This window comes from Mustela nigripes, chromosome 7 (genome assembly GCF_022355385.1).
Source record: "Mustela nigripes isolate SB6536 chromosome 7, MUSNIG.SB6536, whole genome shotgun sequence".
NCBI classification, from domain to species: domain Eukaryota; kingdom Metazoa; phylum Chordata; class Mammalia; order Carnivora; family Mustelidae; genus Mustela; species Mustela nigripes.
In genome coordinates, this window is record NC_081563.1 from 112,889,587 (window position 1) to 112,916,355 (window position 26,769).

The 26,769-nt window shown below is 54.4% G+C and overlaps 2 protein-coding genes across 8 annotated transcripts in view; one reads left to right on the forward strand and one right to left on the reverse strand.

Annotated features, from left to right (window-relative positions):
• Nucleotides 1-1,601: 1,601 nt before the first annotated feature.
• On the forward strand, nucleotides 1,602-19,089 carry SDCBP2 (syndecan binding protein 2). The gene is made up of 9 exons (XM_059406695.1): nucleotides 1,602-1,708; nucleotides 9,141-9,212; nucleotides 9,833-9,887; nucleotides 10,608-10,708; nucleotides 15,088-15,246; nucleotides 15,789-15,964; nucleotides 16,041-16,212; nucleotides 17,848-17,939; nucleotides 18,171-19,089. The coding sequence occupies exons 2-9, from the start codon at nucleotides 9,159-9,161 to the stop codon at nucleotides 18,223-18,225; spliced, it is 864 nt and encodes a 287-aa protein (XP_059262678.1). The 5' UTR covers nucleotides 1,602-1,708; nucleotides 9,141-9,158; the 3' UTR covers nucleotides 18,226-19,089.
• Nucleotides 19,090-19,179: 90 nt separating this feature from the next.
• Nucleotides 19,180-26,769, reverse strand: part of SNPH (syntaphilin) — a 35,986-nt gene continuing 28,396 nt past the window's right edge. For all 7 annotated transcript variants that reach the window (XM_059406693.1, XM_059406691.1, XM_059406690.1 and 4 more), the window contains 2 exons: nucleotides 26,574-26,723; nucleotides 19,180-23,530 (listed from right to left, as the gene is read on the reverse strand). In XM_059406693.1, coding sequence (XP_059262676.1) covers nucleotides 22,357-23,530; nucleotides 26,574-26,723 — 1,324 coding nt within the window. In that variant the 3' untranslated portion in view covers nucleotides 19,180-22,356. The remainder of the gene's footprint in view (nucleotides 23,531-26,573; nucleotides 26,724-26,769) is intronic.

Genomic DNA, 26,769 nt, shown 5'->3' on the forward strand with positions numbered 1-26,769 from the left:
CCTGGGAGCCACTTTCCAGCTGTGTAACTTGAGCAGTCCTTTGCCTCTCTCGCCTACTTAGTAGAGAGGATATGGGACGTTGAGATGAGGGCTTTAAAGCATGATTAGTGGCCACTGCCTTCCTTGCTGTTGTTCCTGTGAGCTTTCCTGGGTAGGATTCCTGGCTGTAAGCTCCTGGGAGGCTGGCGGTGTCTCCTCTGTGGCGCTGCACACCAGCTGGTCCCCCACACAGGCTGGGATGCCCCGGGCTGGTGCAACTCTGCCCAGGCTTGTCACGGGGATTGTGACTCGGACCTGCCTGGCCGGTGAGCAGTCCCGATACTCACCCCGCCCTGGGTGGGTGTCCTGTGTCGGTGCCCTGTGTCACTCTACAGGGACTGCCCAGCACACAGGTCCCCAGTTCCTCCCCAGGCACCAAGAGGGACAGGCACCCCTGTCCAACCAAGCTCACCAGGACCTAAACTAAATTCTTCTCCCTTTTTTGTTTACTTGTATTTATTTGGGGAGGTAGGTAATACATTCAAATTCTTCAAAATTTAAGACGTATCAAAAAGTGTACTATAACCAAATCCCCTCCTGGCCCAGAACACAGCCCCTTATTCCTCTTCCTGGAGAAAACCAATCTAAACTCCTTTTTAAAACAAGCTTAATTTGCTCCCCCCTTAGAAAAAATTATAAGCACTAAAAGCAAAAACTAACTTCAAACCCAACCCAACTCGCCCCCCACTACCTTGGAACACACATCCAGAATTTCAGCATTTTATTTTATTTTATTTTTTTGAGGCAGGGCAAGGCAGAGGGAGAATCTTAAGGAGGCTCCATGCCAGGCGTGGAAACCAACGTGGGGGCTCGATCTATGACCCTGAGATGACAACCTGGGCAGAAAGCAAGTCGGACACTTAGCTGACTAAGCCACCAGGTGCCCCCAGACTTCCAACACTTCAGTATACATCCTCCCAAACTGGTTGCAACACATATCCACTTTTCAAGAGATGAAAACCAAACAGAAGAGCAGAATCACAATACTGACTTTTCAGTATCTTGCTCACCGTCTTGGGAACCTTTCCTCATGGTTTTTCCTTAAATGACACAAATAGCTTTGTGATCTTCCACAAATAAGGATTTGTTTAGCCAGACCCCAGTGACTTGGGGCTTGTGCTTTCTAGATTTCCTTATTATAAGCAACACGGTGATGGGCTCCAGGACCTCAATGCCTACTTGTTTACTGGAATAAATTACCAGGAGAATGCCGCTGCACAAAGATGACATGTGAATTCGTAAGGCATTCCATATTAAAAAAATAAAAGGGGGGAATGCTGGGTCACAAGTTATGGCCATTTTTTTAAGGCCCTGGATGCCCCCTCAAACTGTCCTCACGTTCAGCGGGACTGATGTCCAATCCAAATCGGACTTCCTCAAGGTCAAGAAGTCTTGGTTCCTATCCCTCCCACCAGTGGCAGCGGGCCCCTACCCCCACCTCCACATCTTGACTAAGGCCCGAACCCTCCTCTGGGCCCGGTGACTTGCTTTGTTTATACACGCACAGGGCCTTTACCTAAATCCATCCGGGTTAGTCAGCTGACTGGGGGGCGGGCACCACCCTTCCCAGAGCAGGAACCTGGCTGGGACAAGGGCACCCGCTCCCAGGGAGGGGAACAGACTCTTGGCAGTGGCTGACAAAGGACGCCAGGCAGCACCCAGGTGGCAGGTAAGAGCTGGGGCCCGTACTGACCACGACTGAGGTCTGTGAGGTTTGTTCTTACGCCCATTGGCTGGTCCTGATCCCTGTGGAGGCTCCCAGGCAGTTTTCTTTCAAGGTGCCTCCCTCTGGGGGGAACAGTGTGGACAGGGGTCTCCTTCTCTGACGCCTGCCCTGGGTCAGGTTTGAGGGCTGAGTGATCTTTATCCAGATATTATGGGGGCTGCAGGCTCCTTGGGACCTCCTGTGATAGGGCTCGGGACATGCGGCCCACATCCTGCTTATCAAAGGGGGGGCCTTTGGAAGGCCAGGCAGAGTGGACTTCCACAGGGAGCGGAGAGTATATTCCTCAATTTCTGTTACTTATGTCTCCACCTGCAACGGTTTCTACCCACTACCCTAAGTAGGCGAGAAGAAATCTGCTGGGGAATGGGGCCAGTGGCTTGGCCTCACTCGGAATGGTTTCCTTGTGTGGACACTGGACACATCCCCACACATTCAGGGGCACTGGACAAACTAATGGAAGTAAGGGGGACAGTCTGTGCCCCGCACACCACGGGGCCTCAGGAAATGGTGCTTCAGACGAGGCAGCTGTGCGCGGGGGAGACGCACTGGGTCGTTGCACAGGGCAGTTGGAACTGACGGAAACAACTGTTTGTGTTTTTAGAGTTTTTCTTTGTTTTACAGCCTTGATTTCCAAACTAATAACAATTCTCACACCACCATCAATACTCCCTGGGGCTCCCTGTGTCCACCCTTGCCCTGCTGGTCTGTTCTTCCAATATTAGCCAAAGTGGCCCTGTTAAAATGTAAGTTGGAACAGGTCACTCTGTGGCTCAATGTTCTCCAGGGGCTCCCCTCTCAGCAGAGTAAATGCCAAATGCTGGCCACAGCCCCCTGGAGACCTGGCCCACTCCCATCCTCTCCTACTTCCTCACCACTGGCCCCCCCTCTGAACAAGACTCCAGTCTCACCAGCCAGATGGTCTCTGAACAAGAGGAACCCCCAACTCAGGGCCACCGCAGTGGCCATGCCCTCAGCTTTGATGCTCTGCCCTACCCCTCTAGGCTTTTACATAGTCCCTTGTCACTCCCCACCCACAGTGAGGCCCTTGCGGACATCTGGACACCCTACCCTCCATCTTGCTTTATCTTTCTCTCTGTGACTTGTGACACACTTCCCTGTCCAGCTAGAAAGAAACCCTCAAAGACGGATTTTCCTCTTGCTCACTGCCTCAGTACCTAGAACAGCACAGGGACCTAGGTGTTCAGTAAATGTCCTGAATGAACAGCTAACGATGACTGCACACCCTTTATGTGCTTGATACTGTGCTAAGTGCCTTCTGTATTTATCTTCTCTCTTTTTAAGGATCTTTAAATCTTCACGATAACTGTGATACAAGTACTGTTACCCATCTCACAAAGGGAGATATGACACCCAAAAGGGACTCATCCATGCTTGCTCTCACAAATTAGAGGCAGCAGCCTGAACCCAGTCCTGCCTGCCTCCCAGGTCTTGCTCCTGCTTTGCCTCTTAGGGCCCTGTACTGGGGAGCATCTGCATCCCCCGAAGATGTTCACAGCTTTCCTCCAGCAGGCAGTACAGCCCTGAGGAGGAGGGGGGGGGGGGTACATGCTGGTTGCCTAGCAACAGCCTCTTCCTTTCTAACTCACCACATCCCTGGGCTAATCTGGCCTTCCAGGAGCTGTTCCTCTGACACTCTAACCCACGCTTCCCTCCCCCACACACTGTCTTCTGAAGGATGGATGAGTTGTCCACAGGAACAAGTAGGAGTCCCATAGTTTCAGCTATTTAGAACAAGGTGTTCCAAGAGAGTGTTCTCATTCCAAAACCCAAAGGTGGGAGCGGACGACCCTTTTCAGCCCTGCTGATCTCCGAGGACCCGACTGCTGGATTGTTGTGGGTGGTATTACTGCTGTTATCAAAAAATACAGAAGTTCAGAGTTGGAAATTCTGTAAAGTGCAGGGAAAGGAAAATTCCTTTGAGAGAGATGGGTTACTTTCCTTTCACAGGAGCCAATTAATTGCAGGAAGCCAGCACTGAGCTGAGGAACTCTTTCATTGTCAGACTGTAGGAAAAAGCCTTTTAATCCACCTCATTAGAGCAGCGGGGGTTTTTTTTTTTCCCCCTCCTTTCTAGGCCCAGAGTTTCTCTTCAAAGGACTTTTTTGGGGGCTTTCTCTTCCCTCTGTGTCTTGCTTTCCCATTCCTTTAAGAAAGAGTAACTGGACTCCTGCCGTGTGCCAGACACTGGGCTCAGTACTGGGGAGGGAAACAGGCAAACAAAAACAGCACAGAGGAAATCCAATCCCAGAGAATGTAGAAGACCTTGCTTACAGAGGTGCTTAGTAAACATTAGCAGAATGAATGATGAATAGGTGAATATGCGGTTCTGGGGTCTAGAGAAGGGAGGTTTGATTAATTCCGTGTGTGGGGGTGTGGGGATTTGGGGGGAAAGCTTAGAACTGAAGAAACAGGAGTTCACCAGATGAACAAAGGGGAAGGAGAAGGCGTGAATGGCATTCAAGACAGAGGGACGGGAACCTGAAAAGGCAGGGAGGCATGAACTAGGAGTGTGAGTTCTAGTGTCAGCAGGCAGGCTGGAATGAATGAAATGCAGGATGAAGTGTGGAAAAGTGAGGTGTGACTCCAGATGGTAGTAGGAGTCAGGTCATGGACATCTGAATGCCAAGTTGAAGTTTTAGAGATTTATCCTGAGAACAAGAGCTCCGTAGGGCTTCAAGAGCAGGAGCTGAGGTTAACTCCCAGATTTCTGGCTCAGACCAGGAGGTGGACTTGGTAGGACAGATGAAGAGGGGCAGCAATGCTAGGAAAAAATGAGCTCAGTTTGAATAACCTGGGAGGTAGTAAAGATCTGGAGGGCAGCTGGACCCTTGGGTCTGGGCCTCCCTATCCCTGCAGTAGCACATTCCGCACCCACTCCCTTGAACCCTCCTCCTTCCCTCCTACAAAAGCCTTTCCTGGTTGCCTAAGCCTTTTGTTGCCTTTTGCTTTAGCCTGCACCCCCTAAGCCAAACTGCCTGAATTCCTTATAAGAGCAGTGGGTCTGATTCTAATGTGGGAAGTGATCTGCCTGGCTAAGCACAAAACCCCTACTCTGGGTGGCAGGGCTCAATCACTCAGCTACTCTGGGTGGGATCCCGGGGTGAACCTGCGTAGAGTGGGGGCGGGGCACTTGCAGCTAAGCACCTGGTCAGAAGTCGGGGCCAGGCAAAAATACCTGGTGGGAGGGTCAGTGATGTCCCAACGGGCGGGAAATTACTCGGGAACTGAAAGCGCTTAAGCCTTAGCGGGTGAGGGGGCTTCTATTCCAGCAACAGGCTGCGGGAAGAGCAGACATGTCTATACTCTCCTTTCCTCCCACAGCTACCTTAGAAACTGAATCTTACCAGCCATCAGGGAACGGATCACCTGCACCCTCCCTCCTCTGGAAGCCGTAAATGGTCCTCTGGAGTCAGGGACGTGGGGGGACACTCGCTCCTTTAAAGCTGCGCGCGGCCTCCAGTCGGATAAAGAGGGGACAAGGGGCCCGATCGATCCTTCCCATCCCTTACTCTGCTGCTTTACCTGACCCTTTTTTGTGTTTGTGGGGGTGCCGGCGCCAGCCACGGCCACCTGGAGAATGCGAGAGGCCGGGGGGATTCTAGCAATTCAGTAACCAACCCAGCCAGCGAGGAAGTCGCCATTTTTCATCCCGCTGCCGCGGGGCAAGCTGGGAGCCACCAGTAGCGGCGCGCTGGCCTGGGTGGGTAGGACGCATGCGTTCTAGATGCCGCAGCGCGTCCTAGCGCCCCAGTGGGGACTCTGCGCAGGCGTCGTAGCCCCGAGCAACTGGTAGACGTCGCTTCCGCCCGGTTTAGGAGCTGAGGGTGTGTCAGAGTGGGAGAAGTTTGGAGAGTTTCAGCAGTGCGACGGATTTGGAAACTGAGGCCTGGGGTGAAGAACAGGCTCTAGCGACTCGTGGGGCTTTCCTCAGCTCCCCATGCATGGACTTTGTGCCTGCTTGCGTAAAGCGAGAAGATTGAGGCTGGCAGGGAGAAAGCGGGTTCGTCCTGAATGGTGGTTCCCGGTGGTGAACCAGCCTGATGCCGAGTCGTTATTATGAACACGGAACACGAGCAATGAAAGTAATTTATAGTAGGAGAACACGCTCTTAACTTTGCAAAAGCCGAAACAGGATTACACCAGATCGTGTTTGTACCTAACTCAAAATGAGTATGTTTGGATGTAAGAGAAGACAGCATTCAACTGAACTCTGCCACAGTTTGTATTTGACGTCTCCAGTCAAAGGATAAGTGTTTGTGTACAGGTGTGGAATTAATATGACAGTCAGGCACACGTGGGTGTATTCTGGTGAGAAGTGTTGACACTGATTTCCCAAAATGGCCAACAAAACAAAGCATAACCTCCCTTGGTTAACCTGGTATTTGCATGTCTGGATAACATACGGCATATTAAAACTAGGTTAGTACTGTAGTTGTATATGAAACGGTACAAGCAGGCTTTATGCCCACATAAAGGTTTGGGAGGATAGTTTGTTGCAGTGACTGCTCTGCACGTTCCAGGAAGTCCAGATCTCTGTTTGCTCTTTCCTAAATGTTACTGATGTCCCCTCAGTCTCGTGATACCCAAAAATGCCCACAGAAATTTCTAGTCTGTTCTTGGAAAATTACTGTTTTACTCAAATAACTTTTTTGTCACCATGCATGTTTGCCATTGTGAGGAGGCGTAGAATGTGGTGAACAGGACACAGCCCCTGCCTGCCCTTGTGAGGTGAGGGATCTGGTATGACAAAATACCCAGATGTCAATAATGTGATATGATAAATAGCTAGACAGTAGAAAGCACAAGTCAGGGTTAGGAACACAAGAAGACCCGACCAACTAGCAGGGGGGTGTCCCACAGCCTGAAAAAGGCAACCCAAGAAATAGCATTTGAGCTAAACCTTCAAAGAGTACCCCACACGGAGGGGTGGTGTGCCAGAAGCAGATGACCCAGGTGACTAGTCCTTGGTGCAGAGTAGATACTCAAATGACGTGAGTGCACAGATGGATGATTGAACGAGGCACTAAGCATATTTGTTAACTGGGAGCCATTCCCCACTAAATCATAAATGTTAAAAGGCAGGGGAATGCCTATTTCCTAATGCTGCCCAGAGCCTGAAACTGAGTGGAGACTCACAGAAGGTGAAGGTGGTGAAGATCCCAGATACAGAGAAAGTGTTGTGTGGTCCTGGCCTGGGAGTGATTTCTAGGAAGTGGATCTCTGGTTTTGTTCTCCTAGAGGGTAACCACTAAAAATACAACTGCTGTGCTGCTTCAGTGGTAGAAAAAGTGGGGCAGAGCTGACCTCTCATTTTCACATATACTCCTCATACATCATCCTCGTAACAAGGCTTATTTTTGGCGGGTGGTACCTGCTGAGGACTGTCGCAAGAGAAAATTCTCCCAGAATGTGTGCACAGTGGGGAAATTCAGAGGCAAAGAAAGAGGTTTACTCTCCCTGCTGGTCTAAAGGAAGTCAGAGCCAGTCTCCCTCTCCCTCTGCGACAACCTCTGCCCTCTTGAGGTGATCATTTCTGCAGTAAAGACCAGACTAGGACAAGGATCTGGAGCTGCCTGCTTCCGGGAGCCAAGCAGGTGATGTAAATTTCTGGCCAGGTACTTTGGGAATCAGGAAAGCACAGGCAGCCCCATCTAAGAGACTGGCTGCAGCTCAGCCTGGACTGGGTGTCGCTGTGCATGATTCCTGCTCTTGCACTGCCAAATAATTTGACTTTTTTTTTTTTCAATACAAGTTAGAAGTGAAGAATTTTTTTTTATTAGCAGGCTTTAAAATACTGGCACTAATTCAAATTTGGGAAAACCCCAAAAAACAAGACTTGAGAGGTGAATGAAATGCATTTGGGACCTCTGGTCCTTGTTTCCATCCTGGGAAGGTGGAAAGACATCAGAGCAGGTGTACACAAGAAAGGGGTCCCTAGGGTGGTCACAGGGAACTGACCGGACTGCACCAGGGGAGATGGGACTCCAGCCCTGCTCTGGTCCAGATCCTCTGGGTATCCCCCCTGAGTGGCCCACAGGGGCTAAGGTCATCCTTATCCATCATTGTTCCTTCTCTTTCCTCTTCACCTGCTGCCTTGATACCACCCCTCTACCCATGTACACCATTCCTTCTAACTTGCTATCAAGTTCCTCCTCACTCACATCTCACCCCTAGCTGCCACGCTGTGTGCAGACCTCCATCATCTTCCCACCCCTCCCCAGGCACTACAACATCCTCCAAAGGGTCTTGCCTCCTCTCGTTCTCCAGATGGCAGCCAGTAAGCCCTTCTGCAGGAGCCTGCAATGTCTCACCCACCCTTAGAGTCCCCAGGGGCTCCCCTCTGCTCTCGGTGTCTAGCTCACTTTCCCTAAGGTGGCCTGCACAGACTTCTGATTCCTCCAGAGATTGGAACTGGTGGCTCACAGGCCAGATGCAGACAGGTTTTATTTGACCTTGCAGAATACTTCATACTTTCAAATTAGTGGACTACATGCAAAACCTAAGACAAGGAATTTGACAAGATCAGAGCTTTGCAAGAAGAGTGGAAGCCTAGGCTAAGATCAAGGCTAGAAATGGGCGGTATACAGTAGGAGCTCAAATACCCAGAAGTGAGCAGGGGTGTGGGAGCTGGGGGAGGGGTTCTAAATGTCCTGCTGCCTCTCTGTTGTAATGAAGACCCCACCTACTTAACACCGGACTGACTTCTGTGTAGTTGGGGGCTGATGCTGGACACACCCCTAACAAAGGCCAGGTATGCAGCAGGTGCTCACTATGAACCTGCTGGATTTGGGTCTCGAGTGACCAGAACTTTTAAGCCTGTTTGAACTTCGAAAAAAAAATTTTTTTAAGGACTTTACTTATTTGAGAGAGAGCACAAGTACGGGGAGCAGCAGGCAGAGGGAGAAGCAGCACCCCTCCCCCCACCCCTCATGGCTGAGCAGGGAGCCTGATGAGGGACTCAGTCCCAGGACCCTGGGATCATGATCTGAGCCAAAGGCAGATACTTAATCAGCTGAGCCACCCAGGCATCCCTCCATCTGGCCTTTGAAACATGGCAGGGAAGGACTTGATCCCTAGCCCTGCTCCTCCCAGCCAGCATGTCCTGGGTGGTCCCCTGGGTCCATGGTCTAAAGCCCAGAATCAGCTGAACAGATGGGATGGAATTTTGCAAGGGTGGGCTTGGGAATAAATCAGACTTGGGTTCAAACTCCACTCCCCCATCTCCAAAATGCAGAGGATACCTTCCTGATTTATTTCTCATCCCGAGAATCCTGAGTGGCACACATGGTGGGGGGAGGCAGACATCCACACTTCCTCTCACCCCTCACCACTCCTCACCCTCTGTGCCCTGTAGGTGTTCCAAGGAGGTGCCATGTCCACCCTGTACCCATCTCTGGAGGACCTGAAGATGGACCAAGCTATTCAGGTAAGCCACTAGGCATGTGTGAGCCTAGGTCCCCTCGTGGGGACTTTGTGATTGCCCCAGGATAGGTAAGGGAGGCTTGTCTTGGAAGGTGCTGGGTGCTGGGTCCCTGGCCATGCAGGTCACCTCTGCAGGACCTGCTGGTGGACAGACGTCCAGAGGCTAAGGCAGTGGAGTTAGAGCAGGAATGGAGAAGCCCAAACAGCTGCAGACAGGCCTTTTGTGCTTCCTAGCGCTTCCTCCATCCCAGTTCAGGTAGACTCCACTGTAGACAGGCTTCCAGAGTAAGTCCGATGGGGATGGCTTTTGGCCTGCTCATCCCCAGAAGCTCCTTCTTCCTTCCATCCACCTGTGGTTCCAGTGGGTTTTGAGAATTTGGGACTTTTTGATCGAGAATTTCACTGGGAGGTAGGCCTCAGTGCTCTGGCTGCCTCAGGTAGTAAGTGGGTCGTGACATTTGGTGGGTTGTAGGCTATGGGGAGAACCTTCCCCAGAAACGTGGATACCCCACCTTAGGCTGCCAGCATAACTAAGGCCCTGACTCCCAGCCTCAGGGAGCCCCGGGCTCCAAGAGTTCTGGGGGTCCTGGGCACAGATGACCAGCGCTTCCCACCTCTCCCCAGGCCCAGGCCAGAGCTGCATCCAGGATGCCTGCCCTGCCAGTCTCCCAGTCTTCAGGTGAGTGAGCCAGCGGGGGTGGGGTGCTCCTGACCGACAGTGACCTCTTGTGGCCACTTCCAAGCAGTCTCTTGCCTGCCCCTGTGCTGTGGGCTTCCTGAACATTTTACCCTCAGCAGAACACTTTGAGAGGGAGCCTGAGAAAACTGTGGCTGAGTAAGAGCACTAAGTCCCCTTTGGAGCTACCTTCTGAGGCCAAGTGAGGAAACCAAAGATGTTTGTGGTGGTCCCTCGAGTTGCTGGTGGCAGTCTGGATTCAGGTCCTGTGGCAGCTAACTTGACCTCAGACCCAGTCTTTCCCTCCTTGCCATGCAGTCTCCTGGGAGCCGCCCTGGGGTCAGACACCGGCCTCCTACAGCCCCTGCAGACCCCCAGCCCCTGGATTTCCTAGGAGCCAGGGCCTCATGACCCCAGCACCGGCCCTGGGCTTGGTGTCAGATGTCTCCCTGGTGCCAAATAGTCTGTGGCGTTGAACACCACAGCGGCACAGGAGGGATTCTGTGTCCCAGGCTGCTTCTGGGGAGAACCCTGCCCCTCAGCCCTTCTGAAGAGAGAACCCCCATCACCAGCAAGGGTTCCCTTGCATTCTCAGGAGTAAACAACACCCCCAGGCCCTGTTTCCTGATACAGATGAGTGAGCACATGGGAGCCAGGCAGGTGTGGCCAAGGTCACACCCCTGAATAACACCTTTCCTCTCCCTTCCATTCCCTTCCTGTCAGTTTTGTACCCAAGCCTGGCAGAATTGGAAAATTACATGGGTCTTTCCCTCTCCAGCCAAGAAGTCCAGCAGAACCTGCTTCAGATTCCAGAAGGTGCTACCGTAGGTATTTGTCTCTTGCCTAATGTGGGCACAGAATGTGCCAACTCTCCCTCCCTCTTGGTGTTGCCATATGAACAGACTGGACTCTCCTCTTCCCCAGCATGTCTGGGCTGTTTCTTGATGGCACTTTTCATTTTGAGCCATCATTAAAAGGGCTGGGGTTTCCTGCAGACTTGGGCACAGAGGACCCCTGCCTGCTCTTTGGCCTCTGGCTTTAGGCAGCTGGATGCAAAGGGAAGGCGTTAAACCCGACCTAAGCTTGGAGACTTCAAATGAAGGAGCTGCCCATGCCTTGACAACTGTTGCATGGACGGCAGAGCTGAGGCAGGGAGCAACTTGCCACCCAGCTCTGATCGCCGGGTGAAATGACTGTGCTTGCTTGACTCCAGCTCTCCAGAGCTCAGGGGAGTGAAAGAAATGTTCCCTCCTGAAAAGATGTTTGTTTAGAGCCCCCATCCCCACTCAAACCCCCTGCCTCCAGCATCTCCTTGGGCCGTTGGTCAGTGGGCTGGTTGGCCATCCTGTCCCCACGTGGGACATTGGTGGCAGAACCCAGCCACCAATGGTCTTATGAAGTGAGGCGGGTGAGTATGAGAACTGCCTCAGCCGTGGGCCAATGAGGGGCTCACAGGAGAAAGTCAACCAGGATAGGGACGTGTGGGGCCCTGGAGTGCTGCTCCACAGTGATCCCCCCCACCATAGTCATGCTGTGAAATACAGACAAGAAGCCAAGAAAGTCATGTGGTATATACCTCACTCGGAAGCCTTTGACTGAATCCTTCCTTGTTCCAATAATGAGGACGTGAGTGCCTTTCACCTAAATATTGATAAAAACATGACAGATGAATTCATTTTTATAATTAAAAATGTTATGCTTAACTTTTTATTTTTAAATAATCAGATTCATGGGAAGTCACAAAGATAGTACAGAGAAGAGTGCAGAAGACTGCCCTCACCCAGCTTTCCCAGGGCTAATGGGGAAGCGGTGGCGTAACTGTAGGATAAGGAAAGCGGGCATTTTGCATTGGTCCAGTGAGTGTCTGTAGTTCTGTGTCACTTTGTCACCTGCAGAGATAGACCCACATAGGTACCAGTGCAACCAAGGCACGGATAATTTCGTCACCACAGAGGTCTCCCTCGGGCTGGTCCCTTGTGATCATGTGCACCCTCTTCCCCTCACCTTCCCTAACCCCCTGGCCACCACTAGCCTGTCTTCTGCCTCCACTCTTGTGTTTCCGAATGTTACCTTCCTGGGACCATATAGTGTTTTCAGATGGGCTTTCTCCACTCAGCATAATGCCCTTGAATTTTTTCCAGGTTGTTCACTATATTAGTAGCTCATCCCATTTTCTATATTTATTTGTTATTTGTTTATTTTTGTTTCATTTTATTTTAATTGCAGTATAGTTAACTACAGTGTTATGTTAGTTCAGTACAGTGCAGTGATCCGCACTTGCATACATCACCCGGAGCCTGTCGAGGCACGTGTGTGCTTAGTCCCCCTCACCTGTTCTCCCCACCTCCCGCCCCCTCCCCTGGCTCATCCCATTGTGTTATTAATAGTCCATGGTATGGATGTGCAGAGTTCTGTTTAACCCATTGAGGGTCATTTTAGTTGTTTCCAGTTTGGGGCTATTACAAACTGAGTTATTATGGGTATTTGTGTACCGTTTTTTTGTACGGACGTAAGTTTTCATTTCTCCGGGATAAATGTCCAAGAGTGCAGTTGCTAGGTTGTAAGAGAAATGCATATTTTGAATTTTAAAAAGATACTGGCAAACTCTTTTAAGAGTGGCTCTACCATGTTATTTTCCTGCCGGTGACACCTGTAGCTCCAGTTCCTCCCCATCCTTGCCAGCTTCTCTTTAATGTTTGCCATTGTGATGGGTGTGGAGTGACGTGTCTTCACGGGCTGAGTCTGCATTTCCCCAGTGGCTGGTGATGCTCAGTGTCTTGTCATGTGCTGTTTGCCAGCTGTAAATTCTCCTCAGTAAAATGCTCTTCATACGTTTTGTTCATCTTCTCAATGGATATTTTTTTTTTAAGTCAAGTTTTTTTTTTTTTAAGATTTTATTTATTTATGACAGAGAGAGGGAATACAAGCAGGGGGAACTGGAGAAGGAGAAACAGGCTTCCCGTTGAGCAGGGAGCCTGATGCGGGACTTGATCCCAGGACCCTGGGATCATAACCTGAGCTGAAGGCAGATGCTTAATGACTGAGCCACCCAGAGCCCCTTAAGTCAAGTTTTTAGAGTTCTTTATTCTAGAGTCCTTAGATAGGTTGCTTGTAAAAATTTTCTCCCAAGTGTGAGCAAAATTTTTAGTTGTGATGAGGTTCAATTCATGGATCTTTTTCTTTTGTGGATGGGGCTTTGCTGTCCTGTCTAAAGACATTTACACCAAGCACCAGATACTGAAGATTTTCTCCCTTATCTTCATCTAAAACCATTATAGTTCTATGTTTTACATTTTTTGAAAGATTTTATTTGTTTTAGAGAGAGACAGAGCAAGCAGGGGGAGAACAGAGGGAGAGGGAGAGAATCTCCAGCCAACCCCGTTGCAAGTCTTGATTCCAGGACCCTGAGATCATGACCTGAGTCAAAACTGAGTCACATGTTTAACTGACTGAGCCATGCAGGCACCCCAGGTTTTACATGTACATTTATGATGAGGGGCACCTGGGTGGCTCAGTTAAGCATCTGCCTTTGGCTCAGGTCATGATCCCAGGGTTCTGGGATTGAGTCCCGCATTGGGCTCCCTGCTCAGTGGGGAACTTGCTTCTCCTTCTGCCTGCTGCTCCCCCTGCTTCTGCTCTCTCTCTTGCTCTGTCAAGTAAATAAATAAAATTTGAAAAAAAAATTTGTGATGAAGTTTGAGTTAATTTTTGTATAGGGTGAAGCTTAGGTCAAGTTTCATATTTTTATCTGTGGATGTTCAACTGCTCCCATGCCCTTAGTCAAAAAGACTATTTCTTTTCCATCGAACTGCTCTGGCACTTCTATTAAAAAGCAGTTGGCCCTACTTTTGTGAGGCTACTTTTGGAGTCTTTGTCCTATTCCATTGATCCATGTGTCTGTCTCGCCACTGTTACTAAACTGTAGCTAAATAATAAGTCTTTAAATTTGGTGGAATGATTCCTCCTGCTTTATTCTTTTGTCAAAAAATAGCTTTAGTTAGTCTAGTTTCTTTGTCTTTTCATATAAAGTTAAGATTAACCTTGCCTACATCTGCAAAAATCTTGTGAAGATTTTGATAGAAATTATATTTAATCTTTTATTTTATTTTATTTTTTATTATTTTTTGAAGATTTTATTTATTTATTTGACACAGAGATCACAAGTGGCAAAGAGGCAGGCAGAGGGAGAGGGGAAAGCAGGTTCCCTGCTGAGCAGGGAGCCTGACGTGGGGCTCCATCCCAGGACCCTGAGATCATGACCTGAGCTGAAGGCAGAGGCTTAACCCACGGAGCCACCCAGGCGCCCCTACCTTTAATCTTTATATCAGTTTGAGGACAATTGAGGGCTTCACTATGTTTTTCTAATCCATGAATAGAAAATACCTTTCCATTTATTTAGATCTTCTTTGGTATCTTTTATCAGTCATTTTTTGGTTTTTGTTTTCAGTATACAATTCCTACATATGGGTTTTTAGACTTACTCCTATTTTTTATTTTTGAGTGATTATAGTTGGTAGTGTACTTTTAATTTCAGTTTCCATGTGCATGCTGTTCGTGTATAAAAAGTGTAGTTGGTTTTTGTGTGTTGATCTTGTGTCCTGTGACCTTGCTGAACTCGCTTATTAGTTTTAGGAGTTTATAGATTCCTCGGAATTTCCTGTTAGATTATCACATCATCTGCAAATATTTCTTTTCCAATCCGTACGCCTTTTATTTCCTTTTCGTGCCATATTGCTCTGGCTAGTTATTCCAGTACTGTATTTAATAGTAGTGGTGAGAGTGATATCCTGACTTGTTCTGGGCTTTAGTCCGGGGGAAAGCATTATTTTTATATTTCTTGCTAACATTTTTTTTTTCAAGGCAAAAATCAAGTCCTTTCTCCCCCTGATTGCTCCTCGTTTGCTGAAAATTTTTGTTGTATTTTTAGTTGGATTTTAAAATGGTCTTCTCCTGATCCCAGTGTGCCTTGCAAAATGAGGGTCCCTTTTCTGTATACCCATCCTCTCTCTGTCCTCATTTTCCTGCTGATTTTCAGGGGCACAGACTTTGATGCCCCCTAGTGGCTTCATGGAGCCATGTCCCCTAGCAGCCCCTGCAGAGAAGAGGTTAGTTTGGGGATGGGATAGGGCCCAGGGACTACATTCTTCTTTTTCCATCCTGATGAGGCCCCAGAGGCCACCTGACCCCACCCTGGTGTCTGCAGACAGTGAGCTCTGGCCCCTCACCAGGCCAGTTGGTGGCACCACTATCTGGGAACAGCCTTGGCACACGGCGTGCGGAGATCAAGCCTGGGGTACGTGAGATCCACCTGTGCAAGGACGAGCATGGCAAGACAGGGCTGCGGCTGAAGGCTATTGACCAGGTAAGGCTGGGGGCTGGGCAGGAGAGGTGGGGGCATCCCCCCCACGCATCCGCCACAGTCTGGGAGGGGGCAAAGTGGGCCTTGTCCACAGTAAGGAAGGTGCAGAGCAGGCAGGGGAGCTGAGGCCTACCAAACCTCGGGCTCAGTTTCCTCCTCTCCACCTCTGTCCCCCAAGGCCTCAGGGCTGGTGCTGGGTTTTAGCAGCAGGGACCCTCCACCTACCCCCTCTGGGTTCCTACTGCTCCAGAGGGTTCTGGGTTCCAGGCAGCTGTCTGCAGACAGGGGAAGCCAGGGGTGCTAATGCCATTGTAAGAAGCTAGGCAGTCCAGGGGCTGGGGATGTAGCCGCCAGCTAGTGTTGAGAGCCTGACTCAGCTGCTCCCTGGCTATGTGGCCTGGAGCGTTTCCTCCCCAGGCAAATGGGGTAACCCCTGTCCTGTCTGCACAGAGCTGTAGCTCCTAGACCATCAGGAGAACAACGGCAGGAGGGACCTGGGTTCAGAGTGGGCTGCGCAGCTGACGTCAGGGTCCTTCCTCCTCCAGGGGCTCTTTGTGCAGCTGGTGAAGGCCCACAGCCCTGCGTCTCTTGTGGGGCTGCGCTTCGGGGATCAGATCCTGCAGGTTGACGGGCGTGACTGTGCCGGGTGGAGCACGGATAGAGCCCACCGGGTGCTGAAGAGGGCGTCAGCCGAGAAAATCATCATGGTCGTTCGGGACAGGTGGGTAGCCAGGCCCCCAGCCTCCCTCTCTGCCTCCAGCCACGTCCTGGCCCAGCTCATTGTCTCTCCCCACCAGGCCCTTCCAGCGGACGGTCACCATGCACAAGGACAGCGTGGGCCACATTGGCTTTGTCCTCAAGAAGGGAAAGGTGGTCTCTGTGGTCAAAGGGAGTTCTGCGGCCCACAACGGGCTCCTCACCAACCACGCCGTGTGTGAGGTGAACGGGCAGAACGTCGTCGGGCTGAAGGTAGGCCGGCGGGAGCTGCAGGGGCTGAGAGCTGGCTGCACGGAGGGCAGGTTCGTGCCTGCGGGCGGGCTGCTGTCCCTCTCTAAGCCCGAGGCCCTCCTCCTCCAGTTGCTGAGAGGGTTCTCTGAGATGAGGGAGGTAGAGCTCTGAGCACAGGGCCAAGCCCATGGGAAGTGCTCAGTAAATACAAGCTATTGCCTGGCAGCCAGAGGATCTGTGGGGTCAGAGGAGCGGTGGGGTGGGGGTGAGGGGGAGTGCTGCCAGGACGGGGCGCCTGGGGAGGGGGCTGCTGGCTGCGCAGATACCTCCCTCCTCCCTCTCCCGTGATACTGGCTCACATTCCCCGTAATAAGAAGATTTTTGAAAATTGCTGCTCAGAAACACACTTCTGGCCTCTGTTCATCTTTGGAGGGTGTGTGTGTGTGGTGAGTTTTATCTTTAAAAAGCAAGAAGGAGCAAGGGGTCCAGGGTCTAGTGGATGCTGCCCGAGGGGTGGGCACCTTCAGGGACCGGGGATGATGAGTCATGTGGCTTTTTGTTCCTGAACAAGTGAAAAGGGCTTGATGCTGACTTGCTGCCACCCGGACCGTGAGTGGTCCTCCATCGCGGCTGTGACTGAGAGGGAGGATGCTGTCCCCTCCTGCCTTCCGAACTGTGGGTCTCCCCTGGCTGAAGCGGCCTGGGCAGTGGCCTCCCGCTCTGCAGGTGGCATGGATCTAAGCCAGTACCCCACCCTCTCAAGGGCCGTCACCAAGCCATTCCTGTCCCATCTCTGCTTCCTGTGCTGGACAGTCTCCACTACCATGTGTGGCAGACCCTCCCTCCCCAAAGGCTCGCGGCTTCGTGAGGAACTTGCCAGTTACCCTGGCAAACCGTGGTGCTCAGAGGCTCTGAAGACTCGGGTTCTCCCTTTCCTGGATGGCTCCATGTAGCTGTGCTTTTTGAGATGGTTTTGTCTCCTGAAAGCAGATCCGTTTCCACCCTGTGGCTGTCACTAGTCCCACTAGCACATCCTCGCCTCTCATCCCACAATGGCTGAGCGCGTGACCAAGTTAGATGTCTGTGATCAGTCGCTCTGTCTCTGAGGAAGGGCCGGAAGCTCTTCTGTGGCCATGCTTCAGAGTTTGGTCCGCTTGGCCCACTTTTAGAGCTTTGTCCTTTCTTGTTCTCTCCATGGTCTGAATGGCATCCACAGACCTTCCTTGTGTTACTAGGCAACAGGGTATAAGATGAAGGCCCGTGAAGGGTCTGCTCGGCTGGCCGGCCAACAGGAGCCCAGTGGCTGGGTCATGTACCTGACGGCCCCCACGGAAGGGTAATTTTCTTGTGCTTTGGGACCAGAGCCTGTGTGTGACTGACTCCCACACACTGGCCTTTGGGGGTGGGGAGCGTACTCATCTTTACCGCAGAGACCTGGTCCGGGGCCTTACATTCTTGCTCAAACAAGTCTTCGCCTGGTGTTTGCCTGGGACCCTTACCTGATGGCAGCAGGGTCCTTTAGCTAGGGCCTTGCTCACCCCCCCTCCTGCCCCCCCCAGTGCAGAGGGGCCTCAGAGTCACCCCCCCCCACCACTGCAGAGGGACCTCAGAGTCACCCCTGGCTGCAGGGTGACTGGTCACTCACCTCCTCTCCAGGACAAAGAGGTCACAGAGATTCTGGCCATGGCCGGGAATGTTGTCACCTTGACCGTCATCCCCACCGTGATCTACGAGCACATGGTCAAAAAGTAAGGCTGTCCCCCTCCTGCTTTCCCCCTCACCCCCCCACCTCCCCCCAACAAAGCCAGGAGAGCGCACACTGGGCTCAGTGTCCTCCCTTCCTTGTGGCTGATGGCTCCCAGTGTGAGCCCTAAGTGTCTTAGAAATGGAAATGAAGGCCCTGTGGGGGATGCCCTGGCTGGCTGGGAGGAGGGGCACCTCCTGCCGGTTTTGGCGACTGTCCCTGTTGCTGTATCTAGGTTGTCCCCCACCCTGCTGCACCACACCATGGACCACTCGATCCCCGCCGTCTGAAGCCAGGAGAGAGAAGCTCAGCCGTCCTAGCCTCCCACCCTCCTGCAGGAAAGGGCGAGTCCTAGATGCCGGGGGAGGCCGGCTGCCACGCCAGGGCTGTCCTGAGGGGGCACCTTCCGGGTGGGCAGCCACTGAGGCACAGGCCCCCTAAGGGCCTCCGGCTGGGAGCTGCACAAGGTCCCATAGGCAGTGACTCCCTGTGCCGGTTGAAATGCGGGGCACGTAGGCAGGCTGGCCAAACACTTGTTAAAGTTGCCACTGGGTCCCTTGTAAGATTTTTGCTGCCTCTACCAGCAAAACAGTTTCACATTTTGAGAGAACACAACTTCATTCTTTGTTACTTTTTTTTTTCCTCTTGGCTTGCTGTGTGTCACAAACTGTACATAGTACCACTGCTTTTGAATAGATGGGATTTTAAATACAAGCCCTCTTCAAAAGTAATTGAAAATTCCAGAATCCTTGGTCCCATGACATGCCAGGCCTGGTTTTCTTCTAAGCAGAGGTGAAAAGTGGTCTCTGAGAGCAGAGATTTGGCCAGTCCTGAGGTGGCAGTGACTGGAGAGGGGGAGCCATGTCGGCCTCCTTCCACATCTGTGGGGTGGACAGGAGGCCCACTTCAGGGGTGCAGGAGGGCCTGCGGTGCACTGGAAGGCCCAGCAAGGCTGACCCTTGCCGGGGGGTTGGGGGGGTGCAGGGGAGGCCCTTCTAGATCCTAGATCCTTTGTGGGACCCAGGACGGGAGTGACCATCCCATGCTGTGATAGGCACATGGCGGTGCTGAGCCAGCACGCGGCTCTCTGGTTCCCTCCACCTCAGAAGGGAGCTCTTTCCCCTCAGCCCTTCCCTGTGTGTCCACTGTGCCTCCCAACTTGGTAGGGATGGTTTGAGCCCCTTGCATCCCTCCTCGGGGGTGCGGGCAGGGAAACACCGTGTAAAGAAAACAGGCCAAGGGGCTTGCTGTGTTTTCATGCTTTAATTCAGAGCTGTCTGCTGCAGGTACAACTCTGTCTGAACAGGACAAAGGAGACAAAATGAAGACCCTCGCCACTTCCCCCTTTCCCATACCCCCCGACTTCTCCATCGAGGGGATGGCTGAATGGGGGAGTGTGCTGTGACTTGTTGGTACTGTCCCCCTGGGCTAGAGAATGGGGTCAGGAGTTCCCTGGGCTCAGGCCTCTGGTAGGCCCCAGAACATCGGCGGGGCTGCTCCTCCCCAGGCGCTGTCAGACGCCCCATTGCTAACAGTGCCTGGGAAGCCTGGTCAGTGAAAAGCTAAGTTCTCCCCTTGGGAGATGCTCAGAATAAACTCCGCAGGAGGCCAGCTCTGTGTGCAGAGTCCTAGCCCATGCTTTGATTCCTGCCTGAGCCCAGAGCCAGAGGAGCAGCAGGAAGGCCCAGACCCAGGCCCTATGACTGAGCAGAAGCCACTTCCGGCCCCCTGGGCTCCAAGGGACCAGCAGTTCAGCAGGTGCTTCCTGGGGAAATGTCCTGTGGGAGGGAATCAGCCCCAGCCCAAGGCCAGACGGTGGAGGGAGGCCCCTGCCCCCCGACGATTTCTGCTCCAGGAGCCGAGGGCAGGAGGGCAAGGCCAGAGCTCAGCAGGAGGAGATATGAAGCAAGAAGGAAAAAGGGGAGCTTTGGAGGAGGAGCACCGGAGGGGGGGCAGTCCCCCGGCCTTGGCCTTGCACTCCTGCCCCACACTCAGTGCCCCGCGGTGCTGGGGCCGGAGCCCGAGCCAGCAGGCCGCTGTGCTTCCCCGTTTGCTCTGAGCCTTGGGCGCCGCCCTGCCCCCTTTGCATAGATGCAGACACTGAGCACACGCATGGGCACATGGAGGGCTGGACCAGGGCCGCCAGCCGGCATGCTCTCGGGGTCCATCCTGGGGCTGGGTGCAGAGCCACCGCCTCCACTGACACGAGAAAGAAATGCCCGTTGAGGGCCCCAAGAGAGAAGAGCCTTGACGTTGTGGGCGAGGGCTCCGCAACCCTGAGCGGCGGCGCCACTCACTTCTGGCACGGCCCTTCACTGGGACCTCCGGTGGGACCCAGTGGACTACGGCCCCGACCACTGAAACACGAGACACGACAGGAAGGCCACAGAGAGCAAGACACAGACAGGAGCAGAGGGGCTATGTGGCTTGACTGAATTCCAGTGTGAAAAATATATAGATTTCATGTTGTCAAATATAGTCAGACATTTATTTTCTCGGCAAAGCTTGGACTATTTCTAAGGAGACGCTACGCAGCTCCGTGAGTGCACAGCACGAGAGGCAGGGTCCACGGCCAGGCCCGGCTTGGCTTTAGATTGGGTGTGTCCACGGCCCCTCCATGGCACAACCCCAGCGTCTGTGGGGCAGCCCCAGCCAGGCCCCAGGACTTCAGGTGCGCTTCGGCTGGGGTGGTGGTGCTCTGCAAAGGACAGGTGGTCTGAGGCCCCAGCCAGGGGAAGGAGGCTTTGGAGGCACAAAGCGTGTGGCAGAGGGGGCTGCGGGCCCCATGGCTGAGCTGGCTGCCCACTCCCAGTGCATGCAGGGCCCCCCCTTTGATTGGAGGGTGCAGAGAAGAAAGGCAGAGCCCCCAACTCAGGCGGTGGCTGTGGGAGCAGCGGAGACGGGTGAGCAACCTTGGCAGAGAACCACAGTGGTCCCAGGGCCAGAGGAATGAGTAAGATACAGGGTCCCGCCAGCGCCCCCCGCCCCCCACGTGGGGCCTAATCTCTGAAGAGTGGGAGGGGCCACCAGACAGGTATAGGCCCCACAGGGGAGAAGGAGCAGGTTCACTTTATCAAATAATAGTGGTGGTAAAAGGTCAGCAGCTTTGCTGGGGGACCCAAAAGGTCAGCAGCTTTGCTGGGGGACAGGGAAGGAGGGGGGACAGTGAAGCTTCCCAGGCCAAGTGGCCTCAGGCTGTGAGCAGGGAGGCCACAGGGCTCCGGCCTGCCCTGCTCCGTCCTTGCCTGGGAGATGACCCGGGTGCCCTGCTTTGGCCTGGACAGACATCATGGCTTCCATATCCCGTCCTGCCGTCCATCATGCTGGCTTTTCTCCAGAGGCAGCTAGGTCTAAGTTTAGGAGCCCTCACTAGAATGCAAGCAGCCCCTCAGTGGAGATGCTGGGGCGCATGAGAGCCAAGCCCCAAAGTGAACATAGTGCAAAGTGTAAGCTGGGCCTGAGGCCCCCTGTGAAACTCAGGCTGAGCTTCAGGGGCCATCATGGCCTCTGGCTTCTCAAACCAGCGGAGGATTGCCGAGTCCAGCCCACCTGCCAGACTGTAGGACCTTGTCTCAGAAGGCTGGAGGAGTGCCCCTGAACTGCCAGCCCCTGCCTCCTCCTCTCGGGCCGGCAGAGGCTCCAGCCCCAGCACTAGCCTGTCTGGCTCAGCTCTCACAGGAAGAACGATCTGACATAGCCAGGAGCGTGGAGAGGGAAACAGAGCCTGGGGAAGGGCTCGGACAGACAGACACAGAAGCCACACTGCGCTCTGCCACCTCTTGCCCATCACCGTCTTTCCACCGGCCCATGCCTGTGGCCCGACTACACTTCCGAATCCCAGAGCGGGGAGCAGGCTGGAAGATGCTAGAACTGCAGCTGGGGCCCAGGGGTTGCAGACCCTGCTGAGAGTCCTGGGCAGGTAGCGTGTACTCTGGGCAGCAGCTGCCTCCACAGAAGGAGGTAATACTGGCCCAGAAGGCTGGACTGAGGGCAGGGGGTGGCTGGGGAGGAGGCTTGGATGGGCAGCAATGGGATGGGACCCGGGGTAGGGGTGGGGAGGCTCCCCTGGGCACCTCAGGCCCAGCCTCCCCACATCGACACCCCGGAGACTTCTGGGCAGGGGCGGGCGGCCCTGTGTGAAGGTCCAGGTGGACAGGGCTGGGTTGGGGGACCTCCCCACCTCCTCTCTCTGCAACGTGTCCCTTCCGTGTGCCTCTCTGCCTTTGGTCTTTCTTCCCTTGTCTCCTATCACAGTTTGGGGTGCCTTCCCCCAACCCTGACTCCCAGCCCTGACACTGTTCACATCCCCTACCCAAAACTAAATCAAGCAGCTGAGGCCCCCAGGGCGTGAGCAGGAGGAGAGCGGCACCCCTACGATCATTGGTCAGGCCGTCAGAGCCGCTGGCCAGGGCCGCACACGCTCACAGCTGGGAGCTGCCGGCCGCCTGGCTTGGACCCTGCTGGCCCAGCGAGCGGCAGCTGATCCTGCGGATGGAGTGCAAGGCCACAGTGCAGCAGCCCCGCAGCAGGGAGCTGATGTTGTAAATGGGCTGGCCCTGGCGGCGCTGGGAGCGGCACAGCCAGGCCACCGTGGGCACGGCCGGTACTACCACGGCCAGCAGATCCACGATGTAGTGGCGACTCCAGTAGCTCTTGGGTTCCTTCTCAGCAGCCGCCTCCTCCTCCTCTTCCACGGGGCATGCCACACTCACCGATGGGCCTGGGCTGGGGTTGGCACCGGGCCGGTGTGGGCTCGGCCCCCGGGTGATGGGCTCCGGGGCCTCTAGCTCGTCCCCCACCGTCACCACCACGGCGGAGTTGCAGTCTTTGGGCCCTGGGGGTTGGGGCTCCAGCTCTGGGCCCCTGTCCCCTGATTCAGGGACTGCTCCGCAGACCTGGGCCTGGGTCACTTTCTCCAGGATGGCGTCCAGGTCTGGCTGGTACTGCACGAAGTCCGTCTGGATGGCGCGCTCCTGCATGCAGCTGACCTGCACGCCGGCCTCCAGGCCACACAGAAGCTTCTCGTAGGTGTTGCTGGCAGGGAAGCGGGGGCCCAGGCCGAAGCTGCTGTGCAACGAGCCCTCCTCGGGGCCGCAGTCCACCCCGGATGACAGCAGGCTGCTGGCCTCCAGCGCATCCGTCCGGCTCAGTGTGTCCTCGGTCCCCGCGAAGCCGCTGTCAGCCCCATCCTCTGCAGAGGCCCCAGGGTGGTCGCCGGGGGGCCGGTCACCGCAGACAGCAGGGTCACTCAGCTTGGTGTAGGTGGAGCTGCGGGTGAGGGAGCGGGCGGGGGACCCGCCGGCCGACTCCCCAGCGCCGTCGTCCTTGGCCGTGCCGTTCTGGGCCACTTCCATGCTGTGCAGCAGCGTCTCCAGCTTCTTGTTCTGAATGTTGATGTCCACGAAGTACTTCTGCAGCCCCTTGTCCTTGTCGATCAGGTTGTTCTTGACGGTGTCGATGACCTGCTTGAGCTGCTTGATCTCCTTGCGCGCCTCCTTCAGGGCCAGCTGCGCCTCCACACGGTGGCACTCCTCCTCGATCCAGTCCTCCTGCATGCGCGACAGCTGCGTCTTCAGGTCATCAATCTCCGTGTCCCTGGGAGCAGAGAGGACACACATGCTCACTGCCTGGCCTGTCACTGCCGCCAAGGACAAGCAGGAAAGAGCTGTCACCAAGGACAGAGGGCCTGTGCCTCCCGGCCCAGAGTTAGACACAGAAGGCCTGACAGTGCCTCCTTCTCGCTCCAGAGGGGTGGGAGGTGGCCAAGGGCCACCCGGGGTCGGGGTGGGGAGGAAGGAATGTCCAGGCCCCTCTGCATCCCCAGCCCTGGAGGCCAAAATGCAGATGACTGCCCCCACTTAAATCCATTACCTACAGGAGAGATTAGACAAGAAAGATGCCCAGCATATAAACAGATGCCTACTGCTATAGAAACCAAACACACCCATTTAAAAAATCTTAACATAAGACAGTAAGAACGAAACAAAAAATTTCTCCTCCGTGGGAAGGGACATGGCCTCCTACGAAAGCCGGTAGTGAGGACTATCCACGGGGGGTCCTGACCAGAGTCACCCCCCTCGCTCCCTGGGGGAGAGGCAGCAGGCTGCCCTGCTTTACTGATAGAACTTACTGCCACTGTGTGTGTGTGTGCGGGGGTGGGGGGCAGCCGGCCTCATACCTCCCCTCAGTTCTGGGGACGAAACGTGGTGGGTGCGACAGAGGAAAACGGTGACCACAGTTGGCTTTTATCCACACTGGTCATCCCTGCTTTGTATCTACTGTGAGGGGGATGGGCCAGAAAGATGGACAAGAAGGCAGAGGCCACTCCTGAGAGAAGAGGCCAGCAGCTGGCAAACCAGACAAGGCACCCCAAGTCACAGCTGAATGTGGGGTGCAGGGGAGGGAGGCGAGTTAGAAGCCCTTCCTGTTCAAGTCTGGTGGAAAAGGCAGCACGAGACAGGGCAGGATACAGTGAAGGCCGTGAGGGTAGAGGAAAGCCACTCCCGAGCCGGCAGATCCTGCAGGGTTGGGGGGCGGGGGGACACATCCACCCCTGCACCAATATGGCCCATGTGCCCCACGTTCACGGGAATGCAATCCACAGAGGGTGTGACCATCACTCTGAGGGTGATGAGCCCAGCAGAGGGACCACGCCCGATCAAGCACCATGCGCTTAGCAGAGTCAGGAGAGTCAGATCAGGAAATGAGACCAGGAAGCGTGTGCTGTGCTATGTCGAGGGGTCTGGGCTGAGGCGCTGCGGTGGCCAGAAAGGTCAGCAATGGAATTATCTGGAAAGGGGCGGACTGGAGCGCCCAGCAGGACACAGACCTGTGATGGCAGCCAGTGAACCAGAGCTGCTCAGAGTGGAAATGGCAGACGGACCACCAGACATGGGAGACCCTTATTGGAGTTCATTGTAGGGAAACCCACTACACTAACGCCGAGTGCCAGGAGGGAAAGCGAGCTTGAGGGAAGGGATGGGGCATGCTCAGTGGGGTGGGGCCCTTCCCCTCTCTCCTTGGAGCTGGTGGGACCCCAGCCAGGGAGCTCTGCCATCCGCACCCTGTCCAGGACATTGCATTTGAACTAAGCCTTGAAGGATGAGTTTGCCAAGGAAGCAAGACGGGGGCAAGGCCATTTCAGGAAGTGGGAACACAGCAAACAAAAGCACAGGGCATAGATGCTTCTTTACAGAGAAGGCAGGGTTACTGCAGGGATGGGTATCAAAGTGAACATGGGTAGCGTGTGCGGCAAAGGGCTGCCACAGGTCCCCGCAGGACTAACAGGTAGAGAGTGGCCAGGGATTTGAGGTGGAGGCATGTCCACGCCAGGGCATCGTGCCCAAACCACACAGGGCAGATGGGCTGCCCAAGCCGCTGGGCCAACCCTAGAAAGGAAGCCAGGAGATGGGTTGTCTGCTTCCTGAGCACAGGAGTGCAAGCGGCCAGGCAGACCCAGGCCACCACCGAGAAGACGATGGGAAATAAAAATAGAAATCCCAACTCGAAAGAGAAGGAGGCCACAGAATGCCACCTGTAAGTTTCTGTAATACAAAACCACAGCAGATCCAAACCGCATCAGCTCTCAGGCAGAGCTCTGGTCATGGAAGATGCACTCACTCCTTTATATGCGATGTCCAGAACAGATGAATCCATAAAGACAGAGGGACGAGAGGCTACCAGTGGCCTGGGCCATGACTGCTAACCAGGAACGGCGCGGGATGATGAGAATGTTCTGGGACTGGATCCCAGTGAGGGTTGCACGATTCTGAGCCTACACTAAACATCGCTTAATGGTACACCTGAGAGAGGGGGCCTGTACCGGACGTGAATGACATGTCCCTAAAACAGCAGTTTTACAAAAAGAGAAAAGAGGGAAGAAGCCATGGTTATGTTGGCCTGCCCTGCCCCCAGATCCTGGGGTGGCCCAGAGTCAGCTGTGTGTTCAAACAGACACCGTCCAGAGGGGATGACGAAGATGACGGAGAGTCAGAGGGCGGCGCTGAAGCTGCAATGGTAAAGGTGAAGCCAGTGAAGCCGGTGGCCCAGGACGGTAGCAGCCGAGAGGGTCCGGATTGGCCCTCAGGTCTGGAGATTGAGCTCAGAGGGCACCATGGGGGCTCCCAGGGACCCCTGGGCTGAGTAGGAGCGCGAGAAAGGTTTCTCATGACCTCCTATCCTCCGTAAGCAGATGAGCCAGAAGGAACTCCGGGGCCTGAACGGGTGGGTCCAGAGCCCCCGGTGACCCCCTGAGCAGAAGCCAAGGGGGCCCAAGGGCTGTTTCTCCCTGGCAGAGAAGGTAAGCCAGGAATATGCCCTGCGCTCCCTGCTCCCCAGGTGGAAAGGAGCCAGGGACCAAGAAGTGGCCCAAAGGGGCTGCCAGGCTTAGATTGGGAGAGCACCTCCATGGGTGTGGGGAGGACCAGGAGGCTGGCCGGGAGAGCAGCCGAGGGGAGGAGGGGGATGGCTGGGGGCTCCAGAAAGGGGCTCCTACAGGGCTTCGCTGGAAGGGAAAGGGCAGGCGGGTGCTGGAAAACCCTCAGCCGCTCCTTCCTCCCAGAAGTGCCCTGGGGCCCTGCGCCCTCTCCATGTGGTGAGGGCAGTGTGTCTCCAGGGCTGCCCCTGGCCAACGGCTCACCGGTCCTGCAGCCGGTCCTGGGTGTCCTTCAGCCGTGCCTTCAGGTGCCGGATGCACACCTCCTTCTGCTGCAGGGGTGTCAGGTACTGCTCCGGGGTGGGCGGCTTGACACCATGGTTGTCGCTGCACAGCATGTACTTCATGGAGCGCCTGCAAGGGGACACGTGTCAGCGGAGAGGGGGGAGGATGCCCTCAC

Excerpts from the sequence above, each read along its gene's own strand:
- SDCBP2 (XM_059406695.1), top strand. The coding sequence starts at position 9,159 with ATGTCCACCCTGTACCCATCTCTGGAGGACCTGAAGATGGACCAAGCT. Across the intron at positions 15,247-15,788 it reads GGCTGAAGGCTATTGACCAG|GGGCTCTTTGTGCAGCTGGT; the intron begins GTAAGGCTGGGG and ends TTCCTCCTCCAG. Across the intron at positions 15,965-16,040 it reads ATCATGGTCGTTCGGGACAG|GCCCTTCCAGCGGACGGTCA; the intron begins GTGGGTAGCCAG and ends TCTCCCCACCAG.